The following is a 24,189-nucleotide window of genomic DNA, read 5'->3' on the forward strand; positions in this document are numbered from 1 at the left end:
TGTTATTAATGGAATATATTTTATCTAATATATGACAAGCAGCTAACTTGAGTTAAAACCTTTATGATATGCACATGACACAGAGATGCGTAAATGCCTTTGTCTATTGTGGTCTGTCAACTTTTTCTCACTATTAAGATAGGCATCTTGAAAATCACACTGAACTGTGTAAGCTTACTGGTATTGTAAGTAGTGCATACTTTCGTATCAGTAATATTTATGAAATTGCAAAACGTTCCTGGATTTGTGTTTTCACACAGTGCCTTAAACTTGTGAGAGCAGTTGTCTGCTTTTGCACTTGCTACTTTCTGCTTTTTGGGGAACATTGACGTGGGAATTTAAGTGGAAAAATAGCAGTTTTGAAACTGAGATTGGCAAAGAGGATTCAGTAGGAGTCAAAATTTGCTTAATTCACTGTTAAAAATAGTGCCTTCAAGTTGAAATGAAGGCTATTTAAACACTGGGTTTCCTATAATATTATTGTTCTATGCTGTTACATTTGCTTCATTTGTCAGCTTCTTTTGATATTCACAAATATTTAGTTCAAATTGGAGTAGATTTGAAATACTGTTTCCAAATCAGTTTGCTAGGTAAAATTATTAATAGATGTGAAATACAAGAAAAACTTTAGCTTAAATAAACATCTTATGTAAGAATTTTGATTCTTCCTTTTCCAGTGAACATGCAGTATTTTTTATAGACATTGTTTAATAAGTATCAAATGCAACCTAGAAAGTTAAATGGTTTTATTAAAAAATGTTTTGTTTTGTTTTGTTGGCTTGTGTTTTGTTTTCCTTATTTACCCACCATAAACACAAGAATACAAGAGTGACTAGCATATATTAAAAAACATTTTGTCATTGTGTTTTTGTTGTTGTTTAATGCAATGTTTTAATGGAAACTTTGGTGATATTTAGCTGTATTTATTTTGTTGTCAAATATTAAGAATTGGAAATAATTCTTGATAATGAGAGAGAAGTAAAATCCCTGGTCTGAAATTACAATGCAGAGTCTTGAACAATTAATGTTTCTTCAGTAGTACCACATGGTACTCCTGGTGAAAAAGGTGAAAACAGACCTTTTTGAAAGTGGAAGTGGAGTAAAACTCTGGTACATAAGGTAAAAAGAGTACTTTCTTCCTATGATATTTTTCTCTGTTGTCTTATTAAATCCTAGTCTTGCTATTTCTGGGCATATTAGAGGTGGCTGATGCAGGCTAATCTGTAAGGAGCTCAGTGACTGGCTATATTAAGAGACTTCGCCTATGGGAATACAGAAGGTAGGAGCCATCTTACACTGCTGATGTCAGCTGGGAGTGTTTTTGGGTAACATCTAAAGTAGAGCTGTGGGTTTCTCAAACCTGTGGTTTTGAGTATCTGAGAAAAAAAAAAAAGTTTGTTTTTTAAGACTTAGGTGGATTTTAAAGAAAGACCTATGAAATACCAGCCTAACACTGAACGTTAATGTTAGCCATTTATTTGATTGTTATAGCATGTGTTAAAGAGCTGCTGCTGCCCATTTGCAGCCTAATGTGTTTATTAGACGGTCTTCCCAGTGGCATCTTGAAGTGTCTTTTAGCTAAAAAATTCATGAGCATTATTGGCTTTCAGTCTGCAAATGGAATATGTCTTCTTGTTACTGTCTAACACACCACTCTAAAGCCATTACACAGAAGTAAGAGAAAAGATATTGTTGAGGAAGGAGCCTTCAGTTTAAACATTTGTTTATAGTCTATTAGGTCTTTTTGTAGGTAGAGCAAAAATACGAGCAGGAGGTAGGTGTCGGAGCCAGTGTTCGATTCTCTTATAGTAATGTTTTCTAATAAATGATATCTTTTCTTAGTTCTAGTTTGTGGAGTTCAAGCATGAAGTAGAATTTAGTAAAAATTACCATAAATCTTGTTTTGATGTTACCTCTAATAGTCTCACTTTCAAATTAAATTGTATCTTTGTGAGTGCTATTTTCAGACAGAAAAGGCTACTGCCAGATGAACCAGGGGTGCACATCAGATTTCAATACAAGCACTTAATAAAGATAACTTTAGAGATTTTTTAACTTATTACTACTACCTTCCTCATAGAAACTTTGTCTGTTTTCACTATATACTGTGTGACCATTGCAGAGTGACAAAGATTTAGGCAGTTTCATCTGCAGTGAAAGTAGTGGTGGATTTAAGGAAAACAAAAGAGTATACCCTTGAATAAAATTTGGATTTTTAATATGAGGTTAACTTTGCCAACTTAGGTGCTGAACATCTTAACTTGGTTTGACAGAATGATTTTGTTTCTTTTGGGGTATGTCCCAGCCCCGTGCGTTGGGTGATTTTAGATGGGTATAAGAAGATGTTTGTAGAACACTTGCTTACTTACACCAAGGTGTGTATACAGGAAGGTGGTTTAATATTGCTTTGTATTTTTCCCAATCAGACTTTTTAGTGGTGTCTTTATCTTGCCTTAGTTTAATATTAGCAGACAGTGCAATCGCTTTTCTTTTGCTCCTGAATTTTCTACTCAACTTTTTACTTATTTGCAAACCCGTATCCATGTGTCCCTTGATTTGTCTGAACACCAGTGCAAGGGAAAGCCAGTTCCCAAGGAACCGGAGCATCCCCAGCCACATAGGGAGCTGCACAGGCACAAGCCAGATCCCTCAGCTTCTGGGAATTCTGACACTTTCTCAATGACAAATGCTGGGAATTGAAGTGTATTTCAAACCATCTCCATGAACTGCTGCCGGTCACAACTAACAGATTGTCCTTAGGCTACAGTGGCTGCAGTCTCTGGGATAGGATCTTATCCTGTCTCTGACAGTGATTTCCTTTTCAGGCCTGGGAAAGTTGCTATCAAGCGCTTGCCGTTATTGCCTTCTTCAAAGGAGCTGTGGATTACAGCATATACCACCGTTAAATATTTTCAGATACAAAAATGCACCCAATGAAAAAGAGTTCATAAGCAAGAAAAAACATGAAGAATCACAAGTTACATGTGACTTCCAACTTCACTCTGGCTTGTACCAGAATTAGTGTTACACAGGGTGCCTCAGTAATTTTGAAACTGAGACTGAAAGCTTCTAATCATAAGAACTTCACAGGAAAAAAATGAATTATAATGGATGTATGTTTGACTTTGTAATTAACCACAGAAATATGAGCTGTTTATATTGGTAAACTGAGCTGTTAGAGAAAATTTTAGCCAAAATTTTCATTAAATTGTAATATTTTTTTTCAAGGAAACCGGGTATTTCTTTGCTGTTTATTACTCACCAAAACAGTGACTTGAACAAATTGCTTCTATATTTAGCACTGGTACTTACACTAGCTACATGTGTGCTGGAAGGGTAGCAGTATGGTACTGCTACCTGATTCTTTGCTATATGGTACGTTACCCTTTGTTTGCTACTTTTCAGACTGAAATAGCAGCTTTGAAGGTGTAATCCTCATTTATTCTTTAACTGCATTTGTTGGGCTTATAATAAATCTGACAGTTTAACAGGCCTTGTTTGGAAGATGGCCTGCACTGATAAGAGATAAAATGCACATTATCTTATTCTGCATTAACTCTGGATGATTAACTGGATTCATTGATGCTGAGGATCAGTGCTGGAAGGTTTACTCCAATACACCATGTTCCTTGGTGGCATTTGAAAAGTGGAGGAGACGTTACAAATTCATGCAACTGATTTGTGCTAGATTTCTTTGTCTCATCCTTCATGAGGCCTCTACTTATTTTATTGACTCATATTTTATTTCAGGGTTAACATTGTTTTATTTCTTTCCCCTTGAAAGACAACTGTCTTGTAAAATACCATGTTTGCTATTGCTTCATAATTAGGCTAAAAATTCTCTCTGTGTTTATAACTTAGAGCAGTTGCTGGTGGGGGTTGTGAAGGCGGATGTGCTGTCACAATGAGAGCAGAAATTTTTGTTTTGTTACTGATAACACGAAAAAAATGAATTGAAACCTCTTTCAGGCTCTGTCTTTTCAATCTCCCAACATCTGGTAGTAACTGAATAGGTCTCAATGACTGTCATTACTAACGTGCACTGTCCAAGAGATTATTCATTTAATTTTCTGAATTGTGATTTACATTTAACAGTTGGGAAAAAAAATAGGCAGAAATACACAGGTATTTTCATAGAATCATAGAATCATAGAATATCCTGAGTTGGAAGGGACCCTTAAGGATCATGCAGAGAGAACAGAAAAATACATCTTTATTTTTAAATATAAATGCAAAGTAAGAAATTAATTACCTGAGATGTCCTGTTTGCACAGGGCATCTGTTGGAGCCTAGAATTAGTTCTCTAGCTATTTTTAGTAATAACAGTACCATTTCTGTAATTGTCTCCTTCCTTCTATAAAAATGCTGCAGTGAATGCAATCTTTCCATTGTTCAGTTGATGCCCAGTGGAATTGAACCTTGAATGGCATCTGAGCTGGTGTTAGAAGTTGAGCTCTTACTTATAATTGCAGTCTTTTTTTGATAGCACAAATGGAAAACTGTATACATATTTTTCAACTATATGTATATAGTTGCTACCACCATTGAAGGCAAAATACTAATCCCACAGTGGGATTATGTTTGCATCTTGGAGTACACTACAACTCCCAGATAACTTACAAAATAAAAGAAAGGAATACCTGATCTTGCATGACAGTTCATTCTGCAAGACATTCACTTTAATTCACCTTTGTAAGACATTTTGTTTCAAGTAAACATTGTTTTAGTTCATTATCTGACCTACCTTCCTGTCATTTTTTTCCTTAACAAAAGGATTTCTCTCTCTCTCTCCTCAATTCAGTGATTACTGTTGGTTTTAATTTTTGTTATTTTTATTATTTTTTATTATTTTTATTATTTTTTATTTTTTAATCTGATTTGATTAATTCTTTTCCTAGTCTATACCAAGCTAAATAAGCCTTACCAACTTTTTCTTAATTTTTGCTGCAAATTTTTTCTGAAAACATATGAAAGAGATGATATTTCATTTCAGTTTCTTTAAAACACTAGATGAACTGAGCTGTTCAATTTCTTTACTTCTTTCTGGAAATTCCTGCAGAGGTGTATAAAAAAAACAGAGAAGCATGATCAATGTTGCTTTCCAATCCAAGGTAGTTCCCTATAGGGGAGGTATATTGGAATAAAACTTTTGAGAATGACAAGTAGAACTTGTCATTCTACTCTCAGCAGCTTCAGTTTTGAATTGTGACATTTCCTGGAAAAGGTTAGATTTCAAGTTTGGGAGTTTGTTTTCCTGTCCGAGAAACTTTCCATATGGTTCAGGAAACTAAGAATGTTTAGAACAACCTTAAAAGTTACTAAATCATCCTGTTAAAGTCTGAATTTATGTAATGTTATGATTTTTTTTCAGTATTACAATACTATTACTAATAACGAGTAACCAGGAAAGTTCAGGATGGGTAAATTAATGTGTGTGGAGAGAGAGCAGCATCTAAAAAACACTATAGGCAATCCCGCTGTTCTTGATCCACAGATTTTTTTTGTACGTTGTCATCCTTAATACAGTCCTTAATTCATTAGACTTTTTCCCTTTTCACATGAAAATTTCCTAGATGCCTTCTTTTCTGCTTCTACATATGCCCAGAAGTAATCTCTATCAGAAAATGTGGGTTGAGTTCCTTTCTTACACTTCATTGAAGTCATGGAGATACCTAGACCGTCCAGAGATCTTCATCTAGTAGTATGCATATATCTGGAACACAAATTAGCTCATGAAGAGAAAATTGAGATAGCTGCTTTCTTTTCAAAATACATGAGGAATCTCTTTGGCTCTACTTGACTTGTTAGCGTCATTTCTTGAGAAGGGAGACAGGATGGCCACCCTCCTCAGTCCAAGTGATTCAACCCTGAGTCCCTTGCTTCTTAAGAAATTTTGTACTACTTACCTGTGAATTTAGTTGAATACATGTCTAAAGATTCCTAAGAGTTAATTAGCGTCTTTGCTTCCAGCTTCAGCAAGCAGTTAACCTACCACCTCTGAGGCTGTTCTGCATGATTAAACATGCAGGCTTGAAAGCCCTCTGCAAAGAGGGAACTGAATCTCCATCTCTGTTCTAGTCAGTACAAACTATTATGGGCGAGCAGGGCAGCAGATTATCTATCCACAGCTTTTAAAAGATGATTCTTCTCCATTTGTTCTAACTCAAGAGAGGATTTTGATTTTTGAATACCAAGAAAGCAGCAGAAATATGTGTATCCCAGTCAGACCCTAATCTCCCTTAAAATGTATGTTTTTTGTGCATATCCTTTTGATTTTAATACTGGATGGTGCTAAGTGACTCTCGTTTTGGCTTGTGAGATATTTTTTTAGACTGCCCAGTATCATTAGTATCTAGCTCTCCACTTTTCAAGGTACATAACTCTTGATTTTGCACCCTACTCCAGAGCACAGACATCTAAAATACAGGAGTTGTAGAGTCTGTCTTTGAGGTATTGAATGTGATTTTTAATGTAGACATCAGGAGAGCAGAAAACAAATATTGTAGTAGGTGGTAGATTTCCAGAAAAAAACTTTTTGGTGAGTACAAAGGAAAAGATAATTCATTCTAAGAGCAAGCTGACAATGCTGCTGAGAAAAAGATATTATGGCCTGTAAATGCAAATAAAAACAATAAAATAATAAAATAAAAATAATAAAAACTGCTTGGAACCATTTACTGTGTTTAATATGGGGAGAAGAAGATACTAATTTCATAATAATTGTACCAATTTTGTTCCCTTTAAACACAGAAAGATGGAGTTTAGATGTTTATGGTGGCAGGTTAGTTTTAATGTATCCTCTGAAGGCTAATAGTAAGCATAGGGGAATATCTACAGAACAGCATCAGTGTGAATGGAAGGAGAATTGAGCTATGCCTTGGTGGATCTACCAGTGAAACTTTGGTTCCTGCAAAAATAAAGTTTGCTTTGAAGTAAGCCCAAATGATTAGGTAGAAAAAATGAATATATATTCCTGTGCCCTTTCCTAGGGAGGAAGAGTGGAGGGAGATGTTTCCCCTAAATGTCGTTGAATGCTTGATAGGTTTTCATGGATCTCTGTGCTTGCTTTTCTCTAGAAAAACACCCAACTGATCTACATTTTTCAGGTATTACTTGGGAAGCATAAGAAAGGAAGGGATTCCCCAGCCTAATTTTCTTCTGAACTTTAGGCCGCCATCTGAGTCTTGCTCAGAGATGATCTCTGGAATGTACAGCTTTCATCACGCTGATGATTTTTATATTTTTTTTTACCGGTCAGTGAACAATTTAGTCTTTGAAGCATAGCCTGAAGCTCCCCAGCTCTCCACTGCCAGACATGTGGGACTGCGGTCTCCTCATAACTTCTCTGTAATCGTTGTCACAATTTTCTTAAGAGTGTATTTCCTCTTCCTTGACTCTCTACTGTTGCATACTTGTGAAACTGCACATTTTCAAGAAAGTGCTTAGCTTTTAGCCATTTAGACAAATGTGTATGTCTACTTTTATATTTACATAAGTAGGATGATGTCTACCATCAGTTAAGACATGTCGTTGTCAGGGAACAGGCAGTATGCCACAGGACACATTGGAGGCTGCAGCAGATGTTTCACACTGCAGCAAGGTCAGCCTTGGTGTGGCATTGGGAATGCCCTGAGTACAGTCCCTGGGAGTCCCCCAGGCAGTGCAAGGTGATAGATTGTGGTCAACAGGTTGATAGTATACTCATACATGGATGTATACTTATGCATGTGTAGACATTGTAGAGACAATCTAAATCCAAATACTTTTTTTCAAACAGAATCTGGTACCATCCACGTATAAGATTGAGCTTGTTTAAGATTGGGAGCTATACAGTTCATATACCTAGACAAAGGAAAATTGCTCTGCTTTCTTCTCACTGTCATCTTGTGTGTTTTTTGTATTTTTCCACTACAAATAAAGGATTTATTTTTTTTTAACTCAGAAGAAGTGTTTAGATGATGTTCAGTGGTGAATCTGAGAAGGCTCTGTGTTTTCATTTGCTTGCTCAAGTTTAAGCAAGTGGCCTTTCCCAGCGTCTCTGCAGAACTGCCTGGATCTCAGTCTCCAGACTGTTTGCACGAGTATATTCAGTCAGCCAGCTCATTGGGAAAACTAAGATTTATAGTATGAGCCAACACATTTATTACCAACACAGTCTGGTTGCTAGATTTTAAAAAGATAAAATGAAAAGGAGGAGACTGCAGTTTTAACCCACACGAGCTCCCTCAGTAAGTTTCGTGTGTGGCTGATGGGGTCAGCAAAGGGAAGGGAGTTGGCAAAAACGTGGGGCTTAGAGGAGGTGGTAGACCCACGGTTTTGATACCTGACCAAGTTTTCCAGTTCATGCCAGTATGAAGTGGCACTAGCCTCCAGCACTCAATTTGACAAGGTTTGAATCACCTCCTGGAGGTGCTCGCCTCCTCTATTATGGCCCTTCTGTTGATTTTTCTGCTCATCCCAAACAGTGCAGGAGCAATCTGAAATGTCTGGAAGTGTCTCACTGCCATCTTACTGACAAAGCTGGCAGCAACAGAACAGATGGTGAGTGAGGACTGTCCTGCATTACATGGTCTTTTTGATCACCTCCCCATGCCCTTTTTATAGTGTTTTCTGTCTCTGGAATATTGCTATTTATTGAGGAGTGTGTAAGATGACTTCCATGTGTGTTCATAAGGTGTACAGGACAATAGGGGCCAGAAGCAGGGCAGGATTTCCCTGGCCTGTTTATCATACAAATTGTAATAAGCCTGTTTTGTTTTAACACGTGATAGCTTGACAAGTTATTTTCCTTATGAGGTAGATTAAATATACAAAATATTTATCAGCTCCTCAGTGATCTCTAGTGTTGACAGATGTTCTGTTTCTACTATGTTGTGCATGCACTTGTGCAAACATAATGTTTTGATTTTAAAGTAAAGCTGTATGTGCTACCTTTTTGTGTAGCTGGGATACTTTTCATCTCACATATTTCAGTTCAGTTGTGTTTTTCTTGTTGTGTGGCATTATGGATTTTCCTTTGTCTTTCCGCATTCAACCTTGCAAGATTGCCATGAAAATTCAGCAACCCAGGCACAAAATGTACTTATCTGTTCTTGCATAACTGGTAACAATGAAAGAGATGAGAATGCTTGGCTTGCCCATCACAGATTTTGTTCTGGAGCAGTTTTGTGTAGCATTTTGTGGGGGTCATAAACATGGTATTTTTATTTTTTTTGCCTTTCAAACAATCTCTATTTCTAATGATGGATTTGCACAGTAAAAACTGAGTTGAGTATGGAACAAGAAGCTTAGAAATACAAACAGAAGAATTCATAACTTTTCCACCATAACCCTTTCCCTGCTCTTTCTTCCTTTCAGTTGCTGATATGTCTTCAAGATGAGTGGAATGGGAGAAAATACCTCTGACCCATCCAGGGCAGAGTCAAGAAAGCGCAAGGATCCTGATCAGCTTGGACCCAGGTTAGACCACTTAAGTCTAAGGATGTCAAAAGACAAAGACTTGGAAAATATGTTAAATGTTCATGTGTTTTTCATGAATCTTAGAAAATGACAAACTTGACATTCTAGCTAGAAGTCAGTACTTAGCTGATTTTGTAATTCTGTGTTGTTGTGGATAGAGAGCAGGGATTGAGATTTATTTATTTGTTTGGTGTTTGTTTGTTTGTTTGTTTGTTTTAATCCTCTGTAGTGCAAAATACAAAATTTGGGTGACAGAATGAGAGCTGTGTAAAAATCTTCTTTGGCCAATCACTACAAAGAGTCTTCAGACACTCCTACTGGCAATCTACAAGTTGTTTTGTTTGTTTGTTTGTTTTACCACCTCTCTTGTACATTATTATCAAAGAATTGAAAAATATTTTACTGTTTTATAACATTTGCATGACCAATACTGAAATAATTCTTAAACTGCAACAGCTGATTCAGCATTTTTTTCTTATGACCGTCTTGCACAATTTCAGAAGGCGGCACGAGGAGTGTGGATTGTTTGGTTTAGCTTTCTAAGCTGTTTTATTTCCTTGTACACTACTTGATAGTCCTTGGATTCACAACATGAGGAAGCAGACTTGTAAATGTTCAGATGTCACCACCACCCCAGTTAATCCTCTGTTTTGAACTTCATATCCCAAATCTCCTTTGAAACAAAACATGACTACTGGAAAAAATAATGTCTTTTTTTTTTTTTCTTTTAATGACACTTTTCTTGTTCAAGAAGAAACCTTTCTGCTTGAGAAATTTGTAGTATATCATTGTAGTGAGAGAGGGCAGTTCTCTCAAAGCATTTAAACATCAAAGCATTTAAGCATCTTTGACCAGATGGCAAACAAACTGGCATTAAATACAACATTTTTTAAACTCCTCTTTCAGCCCTAAACGAAGCACTGAGAAACGCAATCGTGAGCAAGAGAATAAATACATAGAGGAACTTGCAGAGCTGATTTTTGCAAATTTTAATGATATTGACAACTTTAACTTTAAACCTGACAAATGTGCAATCTTGAAAGAAACTGTGAAGCAAATTCGTCAGATAAAAGAACAAGGTAAGAAGGCTAATTAATTGACTTTGAATATTTTGAAGGTTTATTATTACTTTGGCAAACCCAAATAATCTCTTCAACTTTTCTTTAGCAAATTTCCAGTTTGTTTTTTTTTTTAATCAATAGTGAAAAATGTTGTAATGCAATGTGTATGGAGTGTGTTAATTGTCATGTTCAGCATTTTTAAAATAACCTTCAAAAAAATTCAGAAATTGCCTAGAGTGAGGGAAAGTCGATCAGTCTGATGTGTGCATCTAACAGAATTGTAATCAGTTGCACCTTTACAAAAGTTAAACTAGCAGGATGGTTCTGGGAGAAAAAAAAAAAGAAAAAAGAGTACTTATATACTCTTCCATGGATGATGATGACTCCACATAAAACATGAATAATCCAGGAGAGCATGGGGTATGAAAGTATTCTTCATTCCCCCTCTTGCTTTCTTTTGTTCATATGAATAGATATTGTGGCCTAAATGGTCTGTGTCCCCTAAATTCTGACATCACATCCTGAACTACAATAGATTTGGAGCTATTCTAATCTCCAGATAGGGTCCTGTTATAAATGTAAACCAGAGAACGTGACAGTTTTCTTCCTGTTCTTTGTCTAGAAGATTACATTTTTTTTTCTTTTGATATATTTCTTATTTAAAGCAAAAATCTTTTAAGAACTTAAAAATTTTAGAAGGCTTTTTTTTTTTTTTTTGATGTTATGGATCTATCTGGACAGGCCTGAGTAGCACTGAAGGTGTCTGGGGCAGATTCAAATTCTTAAAGTGTGTATGTATTAGTTTTCATTTAGAAGAAGAACAGAATTTCTTTATAAACTGTGTTTAGAGTAATTCCTTTATTTTTCAAAGTAATGCTACTTTTTCCTTATTGTATAAGTGAATTTATAAAACTAGAGCTTATGTATTGCATACTTTAGACATTTTTAAAACAAATAGATAAGTAGAGTAGTTCCAGACTGTTCAAAACTAAATGGAAAGTGCAAAGTGTCAAATTATTTCAAATGTCTCCAAAGTGTCTGGTTTTGGTTAATCATTAGGGATGTTTCTAGGACTTAGTTTTCTTCTTAATGCTATTATGTTTCCATAATTTTTTAACTGATAATGATGGTCAAGTTGCCATGCTTCATGATAAAAGTATACTTCTTACGCTGGCACAGTGTCCATCAACTTTGCACCTTTCTGAATTGGGATTTAGATTTTCCCTTATCTTTTTCGCTCTTCCTTTTCTCACTTTCAATTTTGGATTTATTTCTGTCATCAGGAGACACATTCCCCTTATCTTTATGGATATGGCATAAGGAAGGAGCTTTTCCTAATGACAACAAAACTGTGTTTTCTTGGGAAGTGAGTGCACAGAGAGAAATCTGTTAGACCCCTTGATAATTCTCTAAAAAGCTCTAGAAAATCTAGTGTGAAAATTTGGCTCTAACTCATGCTAGCTCTGGTAAAGGCGGGGTTTTGTTGTTCAACAAGTACCTTAAGAGCAGTTTTCATATTGTTATAAAATGTTTACACTCATCAGACCAGCTTACATTTACATTATTGAAGTCATCATGGGCTAACAATAATGCTAGAATTTTACCAAAGCTGAATGTGTGCTTCATTTTCTAAACTCATAAAATTTTACTGCAAAAACAATTGAAAGTAAAATTCAAAAGGTAAGCTAAAAAAGCTATGAATGCAGTTTATTTCAGCAAGTAGAAGTAGTTTGCAACCCTTGAGCAATAAAGATATTAAATTACTATTTATGATGTTGATCTGTTATACAAGGTTCTTCAGCTGAGAACAATTAGACTAAGTCTTTGGATCTTTACATATAAGTTATAGCTGGTACAGACTGGACTTTAATCCTCTCTAAGGAGCGTTGCAAAATATTCAGACTTTCAAGGTGGTCATTATAACAGCATCTTAGAGTCTACAAACAAAGATTGTGAAGCTTCAAGTTAATCCCTTAAATTAATTGATAGTTTGATGCCAATTTCTATATAGAAGTTACATCTGTTTGCTGTTACAGCAAATGTAAGGTGATTTTCCTTTTAATAAAAATTCAAATGACAGCATATTCAGAACTGCAACGTTGTTCTCAAACAGGTTCTTGTTAACACATTTTGTTAACAAATATGACTCACATATAATAAACATTCAAATGGCATTAACAATAGAGTGTACCTATACTTCTCTTGTGCCTGACCTAATCAAGGAAAACATATCGAAGAGATAATGAAAATGTTACTATTACTGTCTCATATTTTGCAGAGGTTTTATCACCTCACATTTGAAATCCTGCTCTTAATGTATTTAAATTAGGAATATAAATACATGTTTTATGTTGTTTCAAATCAGTTTGATGACATCTTCTGCATGCTGTACCTTTACAATGGTGAAACACTCCCATTATCTTAATAGTACCTATTTCTAAAACAAAATAATAAATATAATACTATACTTATACAAAGTGCCATGAGACTCAGGTTAAAAATCATATTTTCTTACAGTTATTTTGTTGATTTTGTTTTTAATTTTATTGCTTTTGGGGTCACACCGAATACCTGTAGCAGGAAACTCAGGAACTGGAGGTTCTGAGTGAGGAGGTTCTACACTAATCTGGACAAATAAAGGTGGCTCAGTTTTTGCACAGCGGGTCTATTGTGCATTTGTTCAAAGACTGATTAGATTTGTGAAAACATATTTTACTGAAGTTTTAGTAAAGAGTTTGGATTTTTTTAAAATAAATACTAAAAATTCTTCAACACAAATTTTCTTCTCTGTCTATGAATAGAATAATACGTTAAGGTCTGATTACTTACAAAGCACAGTCATTTATAAATACCTTGTAAAGCCACTGAAAGCAACAAGTTTTATAGCTGCAACTGAGATTTGACAAGGAGACTTTATTCTAAGTTCTGGGAATGAAAATGAGGAAGGAAAGAGTACAGACTGATATTCATTTCCTATGTCAAGCTTGCTGGGCTGGTAACTGAAAAAAAAAAAGTAATAGATTATTTTTTTTTCCACAGTTATACTATATAATTTAATACATTATTATCCTGATATATGCAAATATATGTTTGCAATACTTCATCTGTTATCATTATATCATTTCTCACAGTATAGACTCAAAGATTCTTTAGTTGTGGTATGTTAGAAATTCATTTTATTACAATTTGGAAGCAAGTTAAGAATACGTGTTTGTAACTGAATTCATTAGATGAATTAAAGATATTTGGGAGATATAACCATTGAATGCAGTTTTTAGTCTGGGTTTTGAAATGTTTCCAGTACTTGGGAGAATGAAGTCTCTTTAGAAAGCTTAATTTCCTTCAGGGGACTCTTTCTATATTATCTTACAGTGATCTCATAGACATTTGTGTTTGTCCAGTGCAGATTAAAACTTGTTTATCCTTATACTTCTAGTATAAGGATAAAACAGAAGCTGTATTAATGTAAATCTTAGGTAGATGTTTCTACTAGAGATTTGAGGCTTTTGCTTGGAAAAAAAAATATATCATTTTGTCTTTTATAGCATAAAATTGATATGCAAAGGTATTATAGTTGTGTTATATGATAATGAAAGTGTAATTTCTCCTGCTATATGCAGTCTATGCTACATTACTTTGAAAGAATAGTAGTCATATGTGTTGCATATATGTTCATAGTGTACATATATGTGTACAAGCACATTAAGTTCATATTTGCACATACTTAATTTAAGAAGCTTTTTTTAGGGAAGAGTAAAGACCACTGGGGATAAATGTTCCTTTATATGCCAGACAGCCTAGAAGCTATAATTAGCTTTCATTAGTTTATAATCAGTTGAACTGTTTCACATCAATCTTATTAAATTTCATACCTATAGCAGGCCTTTTCCTTGAATTGTATCCTCTGACTCCTCTCATTTTTCCTTCTCATTTTTGTTTTTGGTTGCTACATCCTCCTCTAGCTATTCTTTCCCTATTGAACAGGCTATCAAAATTAAATCTTTGTTCTTAGTTTAAAGCTCTATTTTGTCCATCATGCTAACCTCCCTCTCAGGAGGTAAATAGCTCACATTTCCAAGTAGAGTCATTTCACTGCTTGAGCATCTCCTGGTTTTCAGTCTTTGAAACCTTCTTGTCTTCATTGTCTAGTTGTGCTTTTACCCTCTCCTCTGGGTATCTGAAGTGCACTAGGTACCAGAGGATACTGAAGACCACCTCAAGCTTCTTCAGTGGTTTCTCTAGCTAAGTAGTCTTCTCTGCCCCCTTCGGTGGGATTGCTGGAGAATGTGTCCTGACATCGAGTACAACGTATGTTTTGTTTTGCTTTGTGTTTTTTTTTCTCAATTCCCCTTTGTAGCTTTTATTAAATTCCAGGTCTGCATCTCTTATTTTTCTCCCTCTACTCTTCATGCCTTTCTGTCTTCAGCAGCCTTTTTTTTTTTTAGGATGACATCCACTTGTGTTTTTTAGATTCATGTGCAGTGGGATATAACCTACTGTACTGAAGTATCCCCCAATGTAATTTGATATGTCAACTCCATTTCCTCGCATAGCCCAGCTTTCATGTTTCCCTATTTTCTGAAGAGGTTTTGTGTTCTGTGTATCAGAATTTCAGTAGTACAGTGAAGGGGCATCAGGGTTCTGGTTATCAGTCTAGCTGTTAATGTGTACTTTTGAGTTGTCAAATCTTGTTTTCAGAATAGCCTTACAAGACAGACCTTGGACCAAATGAATCACTATGTGAAAGCTGAACAACACTGGGAGAAGGAATAGTAGTTAATGAAAAGAGACATGCAAGAGCTATGGGATCTGTATGGTATATATAAAAAAAAAAGGGCTTGTTGTTAATCACATATCTTCTTTTTCTGGTTTCACATTTGATAGCAAAAACAGTTTTAACTTCCCTATGGCTGTACTACTTTGTAATCACAGGTTCACTCCAGCAGATATTCTCTCGTTGCCTCCAGCACCAGTATGCAAGTAAAATTTCTTGCTAAAGGAAAACAGCATGATCTTAAAGGTGTAATGAGGTGTTACTTTGGCTGCTGCTACTTTGAATTTATCAGATCTGAATTTAGATTCATATTTCACAATGTATTTAAGCAAATGCCTAACTTTAAGCACATGAGTAATCCTTGTAAAGTCAGTGGAACTGCTTGTATGTTTAAAGTTATGTGCATAAATATCTTACCATATCAGCAGGCCATTATGAGAGTATATACAGACAGTATATAGAGGGTTTTGTTTGCTGTTATTTGTTTGTTCAAATATTTCAGCTGGTCAATTTTACTGTAATTCTAAATTATTGTAAGTTAATTGCATTTGAGATGTCAGGAGATTTAAAACCGATGCCATCATATACATTTGTACTTTTTGAATCTTTTTTTGAAGGAGTTCTGTATAGCTATTATTATTTACATATGCTCTATTTCCAGCTTGATAGGGTTTTAATCTGTGTTAAGTGTCAGATGAATTTGTACTGTTGAAGTTGAGCAATTTATGCAGAACATTTACAAAAAAATCTAGTACAGAATTTGTTTTGCTGTCTGTGCTTCCTACGGCTGAAACTGATGCACTAAAAATGGCTTTGATCTTCCTCTGTAGATTGTAAAGTGTTTTGGCTAAATATCCAGTTATGTTGACTTTAATACTTGCACGCCTCCAGAGAACTGCTGATTCAGTGAAGAATTTAGGTAATGCAGATCTTTAGGTAATATAGAAAGTCAGTTTCTTTTCTGTCTCTGATGAAAAGTAGTCATTAGACAGCAGATTCACCAAGTGTGAAATTTCCTGGGGTTTGCTTATTTTAACAGAGTTGCATGTCATGCAGACTAGTTGATATAGGGCTTATCTACACACAAGTTGTGACATTGTAACTGATAGTTTTCTGTGGAAGTGGTGTTGTAATTTCCCTAGTATGACTTACGTTAGAGTAGCTGAAAACACCTTTGTGAGATATAGCTTGTTGACAGTGGGCCCAAACTATTGCTTCAGGAAAAATAATCACCGCCCTTAATAAAAATAGTGAAGTTGTGTGATACCTACACATGTAACGGGATTTTAGTGTCGTTTGTTGTTGGGTTTTGCTCCCTTAGTCATGACTAAAGTTGTATCTGCTGATTTAGAATAAATATAGCCTTGTTCCCCCAAGTTAATGAGACTGTTTACTTGTTATCTGATTAGGAGATTTAGGTCAATTTTTATTTATTTATTTATCTGTTTATTTATTTTACTAAGAGCAATAATAGAGTGGTCCTAAGGATGCTGATGTGCTGGCTGGAGACCAGTCCACAGGAAACAAGGTGGCTGTTGGAAGTGCATTTTCCACCTGCGTCAGCCCTTATCTTTGCCACAAGTTCCTATTCCCTCCATTACCTTGGCATTAGCATTTATGCAGTTGTGTGGTGAGTTTGAGCAGTATTTTTGATTTGGCTGGTCTGCTGAGGGAGGTGAGGAGCTTTTTCCCCACAGGACCTTGATGGGACCCCCTCCAGCACAGGTGCAAGCCTGCTAACAGACCAAGAACCTGCAATGACTGAGCCATGGTCTGTCTACAGCTGTCTTTAAAGTGCTGGGCATTGCAGGGTGTCAGCAATGTCTTTCGCTTAACAAACTGTCCTTACCGTAGACTTCAACTTCATTGGTGATGGATGGCTTTGGTTCTACGGATAATTTTCTGGAAGTTTTAGACCGGAAATCTCAGCTTTGACTGAGCTGTGGAGGAGTGTGACTCAAAGTTGAAGAGGAACTGCGTTATCAATCCTAACAGGTCTCTTTTCAAGTAGGAATATTAATCATTGGCAGGTGTTACAGGAAAACTTGTTTGTTTTGCATCCTACTTGAATGTGGCTTTTCTTTTATCTTTATTTTGCTTTCTTTCATAACTTTTAACTGACCAAGGTAGAAAATCATTCAAAACTAGTGAAGCATTGTTAATTTTATATTCTGTATCTGCAGAGATGGTTGCAGGTCTACAGTACCAATGTTGTGTACTGCTATTGGGGATTTGTGGTTCTGCTATATTTCACATGCTTTGGGAGATATGGCTGAAGTGTTCCCTCTTTGTTTCTCACAGGAGTATTTTCATTAAAGTTTTGGTTTTGTTATTTTACATGTAAATAGTCAATGAGCAGTTTAAAGTTCAAAACTTTACAATTTTCCATTTACGGTTTTCCATTTTACAGTTTTTCTTGCAATCTCTTGTGAACTGAATACACAACATAAATGTATTTTAGCATTTTAAATTTGGGAAAGAATACAGAAATTTAGACTCGTATCCAGAACTCCGTATTTGAACTAAGTTTTTGAGCCTACAGTTGCCCACCAGCTGCATCATCTTCAAAGCTGCCTGGTCAATAAGAAACTCTAATTTTAGGTGGTAAAGAAGAATTAGGAGCTGCTGATTAAGATTTTAGTGTTTGTAGTCTCTGTTATTGCTGCAATATGCAGTGTAACAGGTACTGACTCTAGGCCACCAGGGTTTGCTGCATGCTTTAGATTAGTGTGTGTAAGGTTCTAATCTCAGCAACATGTAAAGCAAGTAAATGAAGGAGGAGGCTTCATGTTACATTGATTTTTCTCTGTGGAGCTTAATTTAAGGAATAGCAAATTAATTTACTGAGAGTAGGGATGATACTTCAGTCAAAATAAAATCGTCTATTATAAAGAACCTAGCTTTTGTTACACAGCTTTTATCTTTTATTTTTAAGGAATGCAGACTGAAAAGTGATAATATAATATTTACTCACAATAGGGTGCAATGACTTTCATACAGAGTTTGAATCCTGTGGATTTGCAGCACATTAAAGACATATTGATCAAAGGCTCTGTGTTCAAACTGGAACCAAGATAATTGCATCTGTTCTAAGTCATGCCTTTTCATATTGCTGCAAAGATTCTGTATGTGGACAACTGCACGGTTAGTTAGAAATAAGGGTCCATGCAAATGAAATGACTGAAGATATGAAAAACAGCTAACACTTCAGGTTTCGGTTTCTTTTATGAAAACCCACAGTGTGCAATGGGGGAAAAATATAGAAAGACTGAAATTTGAAAGATGACATGGCAAATGATCATTTACTTGTTCTGTGATATACACCATTGAGCTCCTAGTGAATGTCCTTAGATAGATGGTTAGAGAGCCAAGACACACATGCCTTCTGTTTCCTTTTATCATTAAAGTGTGTTGGCACATCTGTATGTATTTTACAAGGCAATGGGTGCTCTAGTGTGTGCACTACACACTTGCACACACACGCTCTCTCTCTTTCCTTTGAAAGCAATCCGCTCTTGACAACTCTGGTAAGTTGAGAGCAAATATAAGGAGGTGGAGAAAGGAGAGTACAGAAATGAATTTAAGTTCTGCTGAAGTTGAAAAATTTCAGAGTAGAAATAATTGCAGATACTCTAAAACTGGATATGTTACAGATATTGCTGTATTATCTGAAACAGTATCCACGTGTCCCTTTAGAACAAACAACAGTATGGTACCTCTGTTGATTTAGGCTCCATTCATCTTGAAGCAGAAAGGCATTTCCCTACAAACCTTGCCTTGGTACTGACACAAGGCAAAATGGAGCTATGCACTCTGCCTGCCACAGAGGACTCTTTAACAGGCAAGAGGCAGTATACTGCCTAATAGCTGGAATCTGTGGCCAAAGTCAACTCATACAAGAGGCACAGATTCTGAGTAAAAAGTTATTTGAAATTTGAAGCAACATAATGGACAATTTGGTGAGTTTCATCAGTCCTCCCAATCAGATTTGCATATCTTTTGAAATACATACTGTAACACAGGGAAGTTCTTGGCATGATGCAATAATCGCATGGTGAAACATTTTGGGTTGCATTAGGGAGATTTGGCTAGGCAGGTATAGTGGTCCCTTGTCATCTGAAGTTGTGTGAGTATGAAGAGAACTATGCTTTTACTGGTTATTTTTTCTTCTGAGGCACAATTTCCTAGAAAGACTTGGAACAACCTGCAGTTCCCATGATCCTTCTGAGAGAGACATCTTCCAGAGATGGGTTATTTTATGTCAGATGAGGTCTGGGCCTACGTTCAACATGGAAGAGGAAGTGTGCTTAAATATAACAATTGATTCACTTGGAAATGTAAAAAGAGGAGGAAGAGATGTCAAGGTTGTAAATTCTAATTATAGATTGGAAAACTCAGAGGGACCCTCATTTAGATTTCTCTTGTTTTGTTTGTTTTGGTGTTGCACGGAAAAATATAAAGCTGTTTTGTGCCAATAACACAATATTTTTCCTGTCTTCCTTCACTTCTACAAAATCTTTTACCTCCTCAGCTTGGAGGAAATATTTGAATGTTATTTTTCTATCTTTAGTCACTTTTTTTAATATGTATCTTACATGACTTTCCTGAATGCAATGCTCTCAGTGACTAGCTGTCAAAATCAGTATTTTTGTAGAATGGATTTTCTTCATCTGTCCTTGTTTCTCCCTTTTGCTCTTAAAGGGTTTTATTTTTCAGCTTTTGTTGCTTTGTTTACTCTCATCTTTAATAATTCTGCATTTTATTTTTAATTTCTTCCCTGGTTACACTGATTCATGCCTTCACTGCAGTTTTAATTTGGGGTCCAGCATTACCATACCTATGATGGCTTTATTCCTTTCACTTTTGTCTCTCTGACACTGTTTTTGTTTGTTTGTTTTTGTTTTGTTGTTGTTGTTTTTTCTCTTAGTGCTGCAGTAAGAAATATAAATAGTTTAAGAAATGTGACAAAATTTACTAACAAATTGTTGAGTGTTACAGTGATCAATATCAAGGATTACTGTAATTGCTATTAAGCTTCTAAGTGGTCACCATCTGTCTAACTGCTAGAGATGCTGATTTTAACTGGACATTTATAAAACAGCTTGTTGGGCTGTTATTCTTAATGTTCAAAATATAATTATGTGTTTGCAGTTGGCAATCTAAACTGTAAAGATGCCCAGTAAGCTTTTTTCTTGCTTGCTGTGTATCAGTGATACGGGTTGAGGAGTCAGTCCATAAAACCTTTATTAATTATAACTGAGGGAGTATATTGGCTTTCTCAGGTTAATTGTGAGTTGCAGTGTAAGAAAACTTTACCTGAGTTCTGTAATGGTCAGGGGCATTGTCATTTTTTCTTTCTTTGAAGCTCAGACAAGGGGCATATATCCTTTATCTTAAGAGCTTAAAACCGAAGATTTGTGTTGTCGTCGTTGTTTTTTATAAGGTCTTTAGCTCAGGTCTAAAAAAGGGTTTAGACTTTAGATTTACAGATCAAAAAACATCATCCTTAAATGTTTAAGCTGAGGCAGACCCAGTGTCCTGTGGAAGTAATAAATTTAAAAAGGCTCACCTGTTAGAGCTTACATGGGTGAAGTGAGGAGTGGCTACCTGAGTTTCCTTTTGCATGACAGTAAATGAATTGCCGACTTGAGGAAAAGTTTCAGGATTATGACATCTGATCTGATTGATACATGGGCTTTGCTGTAGACCAGCATTACCAGTCTTGGTATAAAGGAGGGTTGTGACTGGAGTCAGACCTTACGGTTCAACATTTCCAGTCTGATGCCACGTTTTGTTCAGCATGCTGTCACCAAATGGAGGCACCTCCCTCCCAGCCTGGTGAAGTAGCATCCATATCCATGACATGGAGCATCCTTTTCCCTGAGCTCCTGGTTATCCATGGCTAAGGGAACCATTTGCTTTTAAGGTAGGTCAACATTTATTCTCAGAGGAGAGTTGACAAAGCTCACTAAGAAAATTGAGAAAGCAATACTACTTGGTTTTAATTATTTTTCTGTTTATGAATTAATATACTGGATTATAGTGCCAGTTAAGACTGGGTGCAGATCCTTCATGACTGTGAAATAGAGAGCAAGAAATGATAACGTCTAATTAATTATGTTGTAAGAATGGTTCCGTCTATTGAAGGGAACCCATTTGTAACTATCAGTTCTATTAGCAGGCATTTTAAAATCTGACAGAACAAATTAATGTAAATTGAACATTCATTGAGATTAAAAGTGACTTTGTCTGGATGTAAATCTTAGCAACAAGATAAGCCAAACTTTTCTAGGATGATGGAAAAAAAAAAAATCATTTTAGAGAATATCTTACATGATACTGTGTTCAGACACTCCCAGGAGACCAGGGCTCATCATGTGTAATGGTTTCTCGGGAAGACAAACACGATCACTCTGAAAGTCCCCCTGCTTCCTCTTTCTTTACCCTAGCTTTTATTGCTGAGCAAGCATGATGCCACATGGTGTGGGACATCCCTTTGGCCACTGGCATCACCTGTCCTGGTTCTGTCCCCTCCCAGCCCCTGGTGCACCCCTAGCCTCCTCACTAGCAGGGCAGCACGAGAAGTGGAAAAGTCCTTGGCTCTGTGTAAGCACTGCTCTGCAGCAACAAAAACATCAGTGTGTTATCACCTCTAGTCTCATAAAAAATCCAAACTACAGCATCATACGATCCTCTCTGAAGAAAATTAACGCTATCCTGGCCATAACCATGCCACTGACACACTTGAAGCGATGTAGTCTATGTTGAAATATATGAAATGAATCTTACACACAGTTTCGTAACAGATTTGGATTTTAAATTTTGTTTAAGTAACTATCATGCAGAAGAAAATAAGCTCTTTTAGGAAGCTTTTGTTTTTCTTTATACTTTCCTTGCATTTATAGGAACACTGCTGTCTAAATTCACTTAAACATTTGGCTTGGGCCTGTGATGATGGGTAAGACAAGCAAGAGAAGGGGCCCAAGTGTCTATTTCTGAACACTGAGCTATTATAGGAAGAAAACTTTACTTGTCCTTAATGATTTAGAGCTTTTTCATAAAAGATTTATCTCCTATAATCTGTACTATTAGAAGCAGTAGGAGCCTTGTTCTCTATGTTAGCATGGGCACATTAAATTAAACTTGTTTCTGTTCTTCCTTAGCTGTCTTCAATTATCTGTGCTCCATTTTGGCCTTCACTTCATTACGGAAACTTTTTCCTTTGCAAAGATCACAGGGAGCCCTAGATCCTTCACATTTTTTTTCGGTGCGCCATATTGGGTCTCTTGAAAACTTTTGCAGTCATCTATGGCAATTTATAAAAGCAAAAAGCTCTTTGCATGTCACTGTGAATGATCTGGTATGTCACAAAGATTTATCATCAGCATCCTAAAATAAAGAAGATATTTTGTAATCATGGTGATGTGGCATTCAAAGAAAGGGAGTCATCTGTTTCCTTTTAACAGTTGGTTGAGTACGTAAGAATAAGGCTTCAAGAAATGGAGCCTGGCTAGATTAGTATTCCTTAGCAGTATGCTATTTTGGCCTAAGTTTTGGAAACCTATAGGTTTAATTAGCTTGGCAATTATATCTGCATATTCTAGTCTAAAGAGTGTTAACCCTTGAATATCTGTTTTCAAAATCCTGCCTGTGGTTTTTATGTTTTGAATAACTAAGTGGAGGGCTGTTAACTTTTGTGAAAGCAATACATTGTTTCTGAGACAGCAATGGAGCCCTGTTTTGAACTAAATTTGCAGATCCTGCCATATTTCTTATCTTTCAAAACATCAGTGCAGCCAAAATGTTAAAGAACATTGGGCTCCCACCATTTAGATATTTCATATTAATACTGCTTTTAGAGATGAATTATCAAAACAAGATGAAGTTATTCATTAAGTAAATAACTAGCCTTACAAAAATTTTAATGCCAAAAAGTACAGTAACATTTTCTGTCCTAATTCAGTATATACCAAAGAAAATAAGTACTCTGTTAAACTGGGTGATGCCAAATATTTGTATCCAATATTTCAGCGCAAAGGTCATTTGGCTAGGCCTTTTCTTTTGAAATTAATCCATATTAATGTAACAGATTATAAGGCAACATTGATGGATGCATAGCATTTGTTAGTATGTACAGGAGAGTAGTTTAGATGAGTGTTTTGAAGTAGCTAAATACCAAGAAACAAAAGTGTTTCCTGAATATATGTGCTTGTCTATGTATACAACTACAGCTACTTATATTTGAATGTGCTTATATGATTCTGAAATTTATCAGTGAGTGATTAAAGTGAGGGTACTTTTGTGTAAGGCATTGATGGCCACTGTATTTAACTAAAACAAGTACTCTTTAGTTGTTTAAGTGCTGTATTCTAGGCATTTCTAAAATATTGAAAAGTTGCATCACAAATAATCAGGGATCCAAGCCTACACCAGTTACTTCATGTTCCTAGGAAATGTAAATGCAGGGGGAAAAAAATAAAACAGCATTTTAAACCAGTAAAAATTATAATCCTCAGCACTATCCTGGATTTTGGCCTTTTGATAGGCAAGTCTCCTGGGCAGGCAACACCTTTGATGATTAATTTATTTATGCTCTTTCTCTGGATACACAGTACATGGTGGAAGGTTAGTGTTAGTGGTCTTTTTCGAGAAAAGAGAAAGAATGTTGCTTAAAAACATAGGAATACAGACACATACACATTTGATTCGTCAGTTTGCGAGTGAAGCACACCCTTTTGATGTTATTTAAAAGCATATATTGAAAATACACAAATATTTTAATAAGCTAAGAACCATCTGAAAATTCTGCAGAGTAAAGCTGAATCCTGTTGCATTCCTCCCTTACCCCCCCCCCCCCTTTTTTTTTTTTTTGTAAACTTAGTGGAAAAGGTCAGT

General features: G+C 35.8%; 1 protein-coding gene across 3 annotated transcripts in view; it reads left to right on the forward strand.

Moving 5' to 3' along the window:
- NCOA2 (nuclear receptor coactivator 2) overlaps positions 1-24,189 on the forward strand; it is a 197,874-nt gene that overhangs the window by 107,555 nt on the left and 66,130 nt on the right. For all 3 annotated transcript variants that reach the window (XM_038173626.2, XM_027452331.3, XM_027452332.3), the window contains 2 exons: positions 9,358-9,459; positions 10,366-10,538. In XM_038173626.2, the coding sequence (XP_038029554.1) occupies positions 9,377-9,459; positions 10,366-10,538 (256 nt within the window). In that variant the 5' untranslated portion in view covers positions 9,358-9,376. The remainder of the gene's footprint in view (positions 1-9,357; positions 9,460-10,365; positions 10,539-24,189) is intronic.

Source organism: Anas platyrhynchos, chromosome 2 (assembly GCF_047663525.1).
Source record: "Anas platyrhynchos isolate ZD024472 breed Pekin duck chromosome 2, IASCAAS_PekinDuck_T2T, whole genome shotgun sequence".
NCBI lineage: Eukaryota > Metazoa > Chordata > Aves > Anseriformes > Anatidae > Anas > Anas platyrhynchos.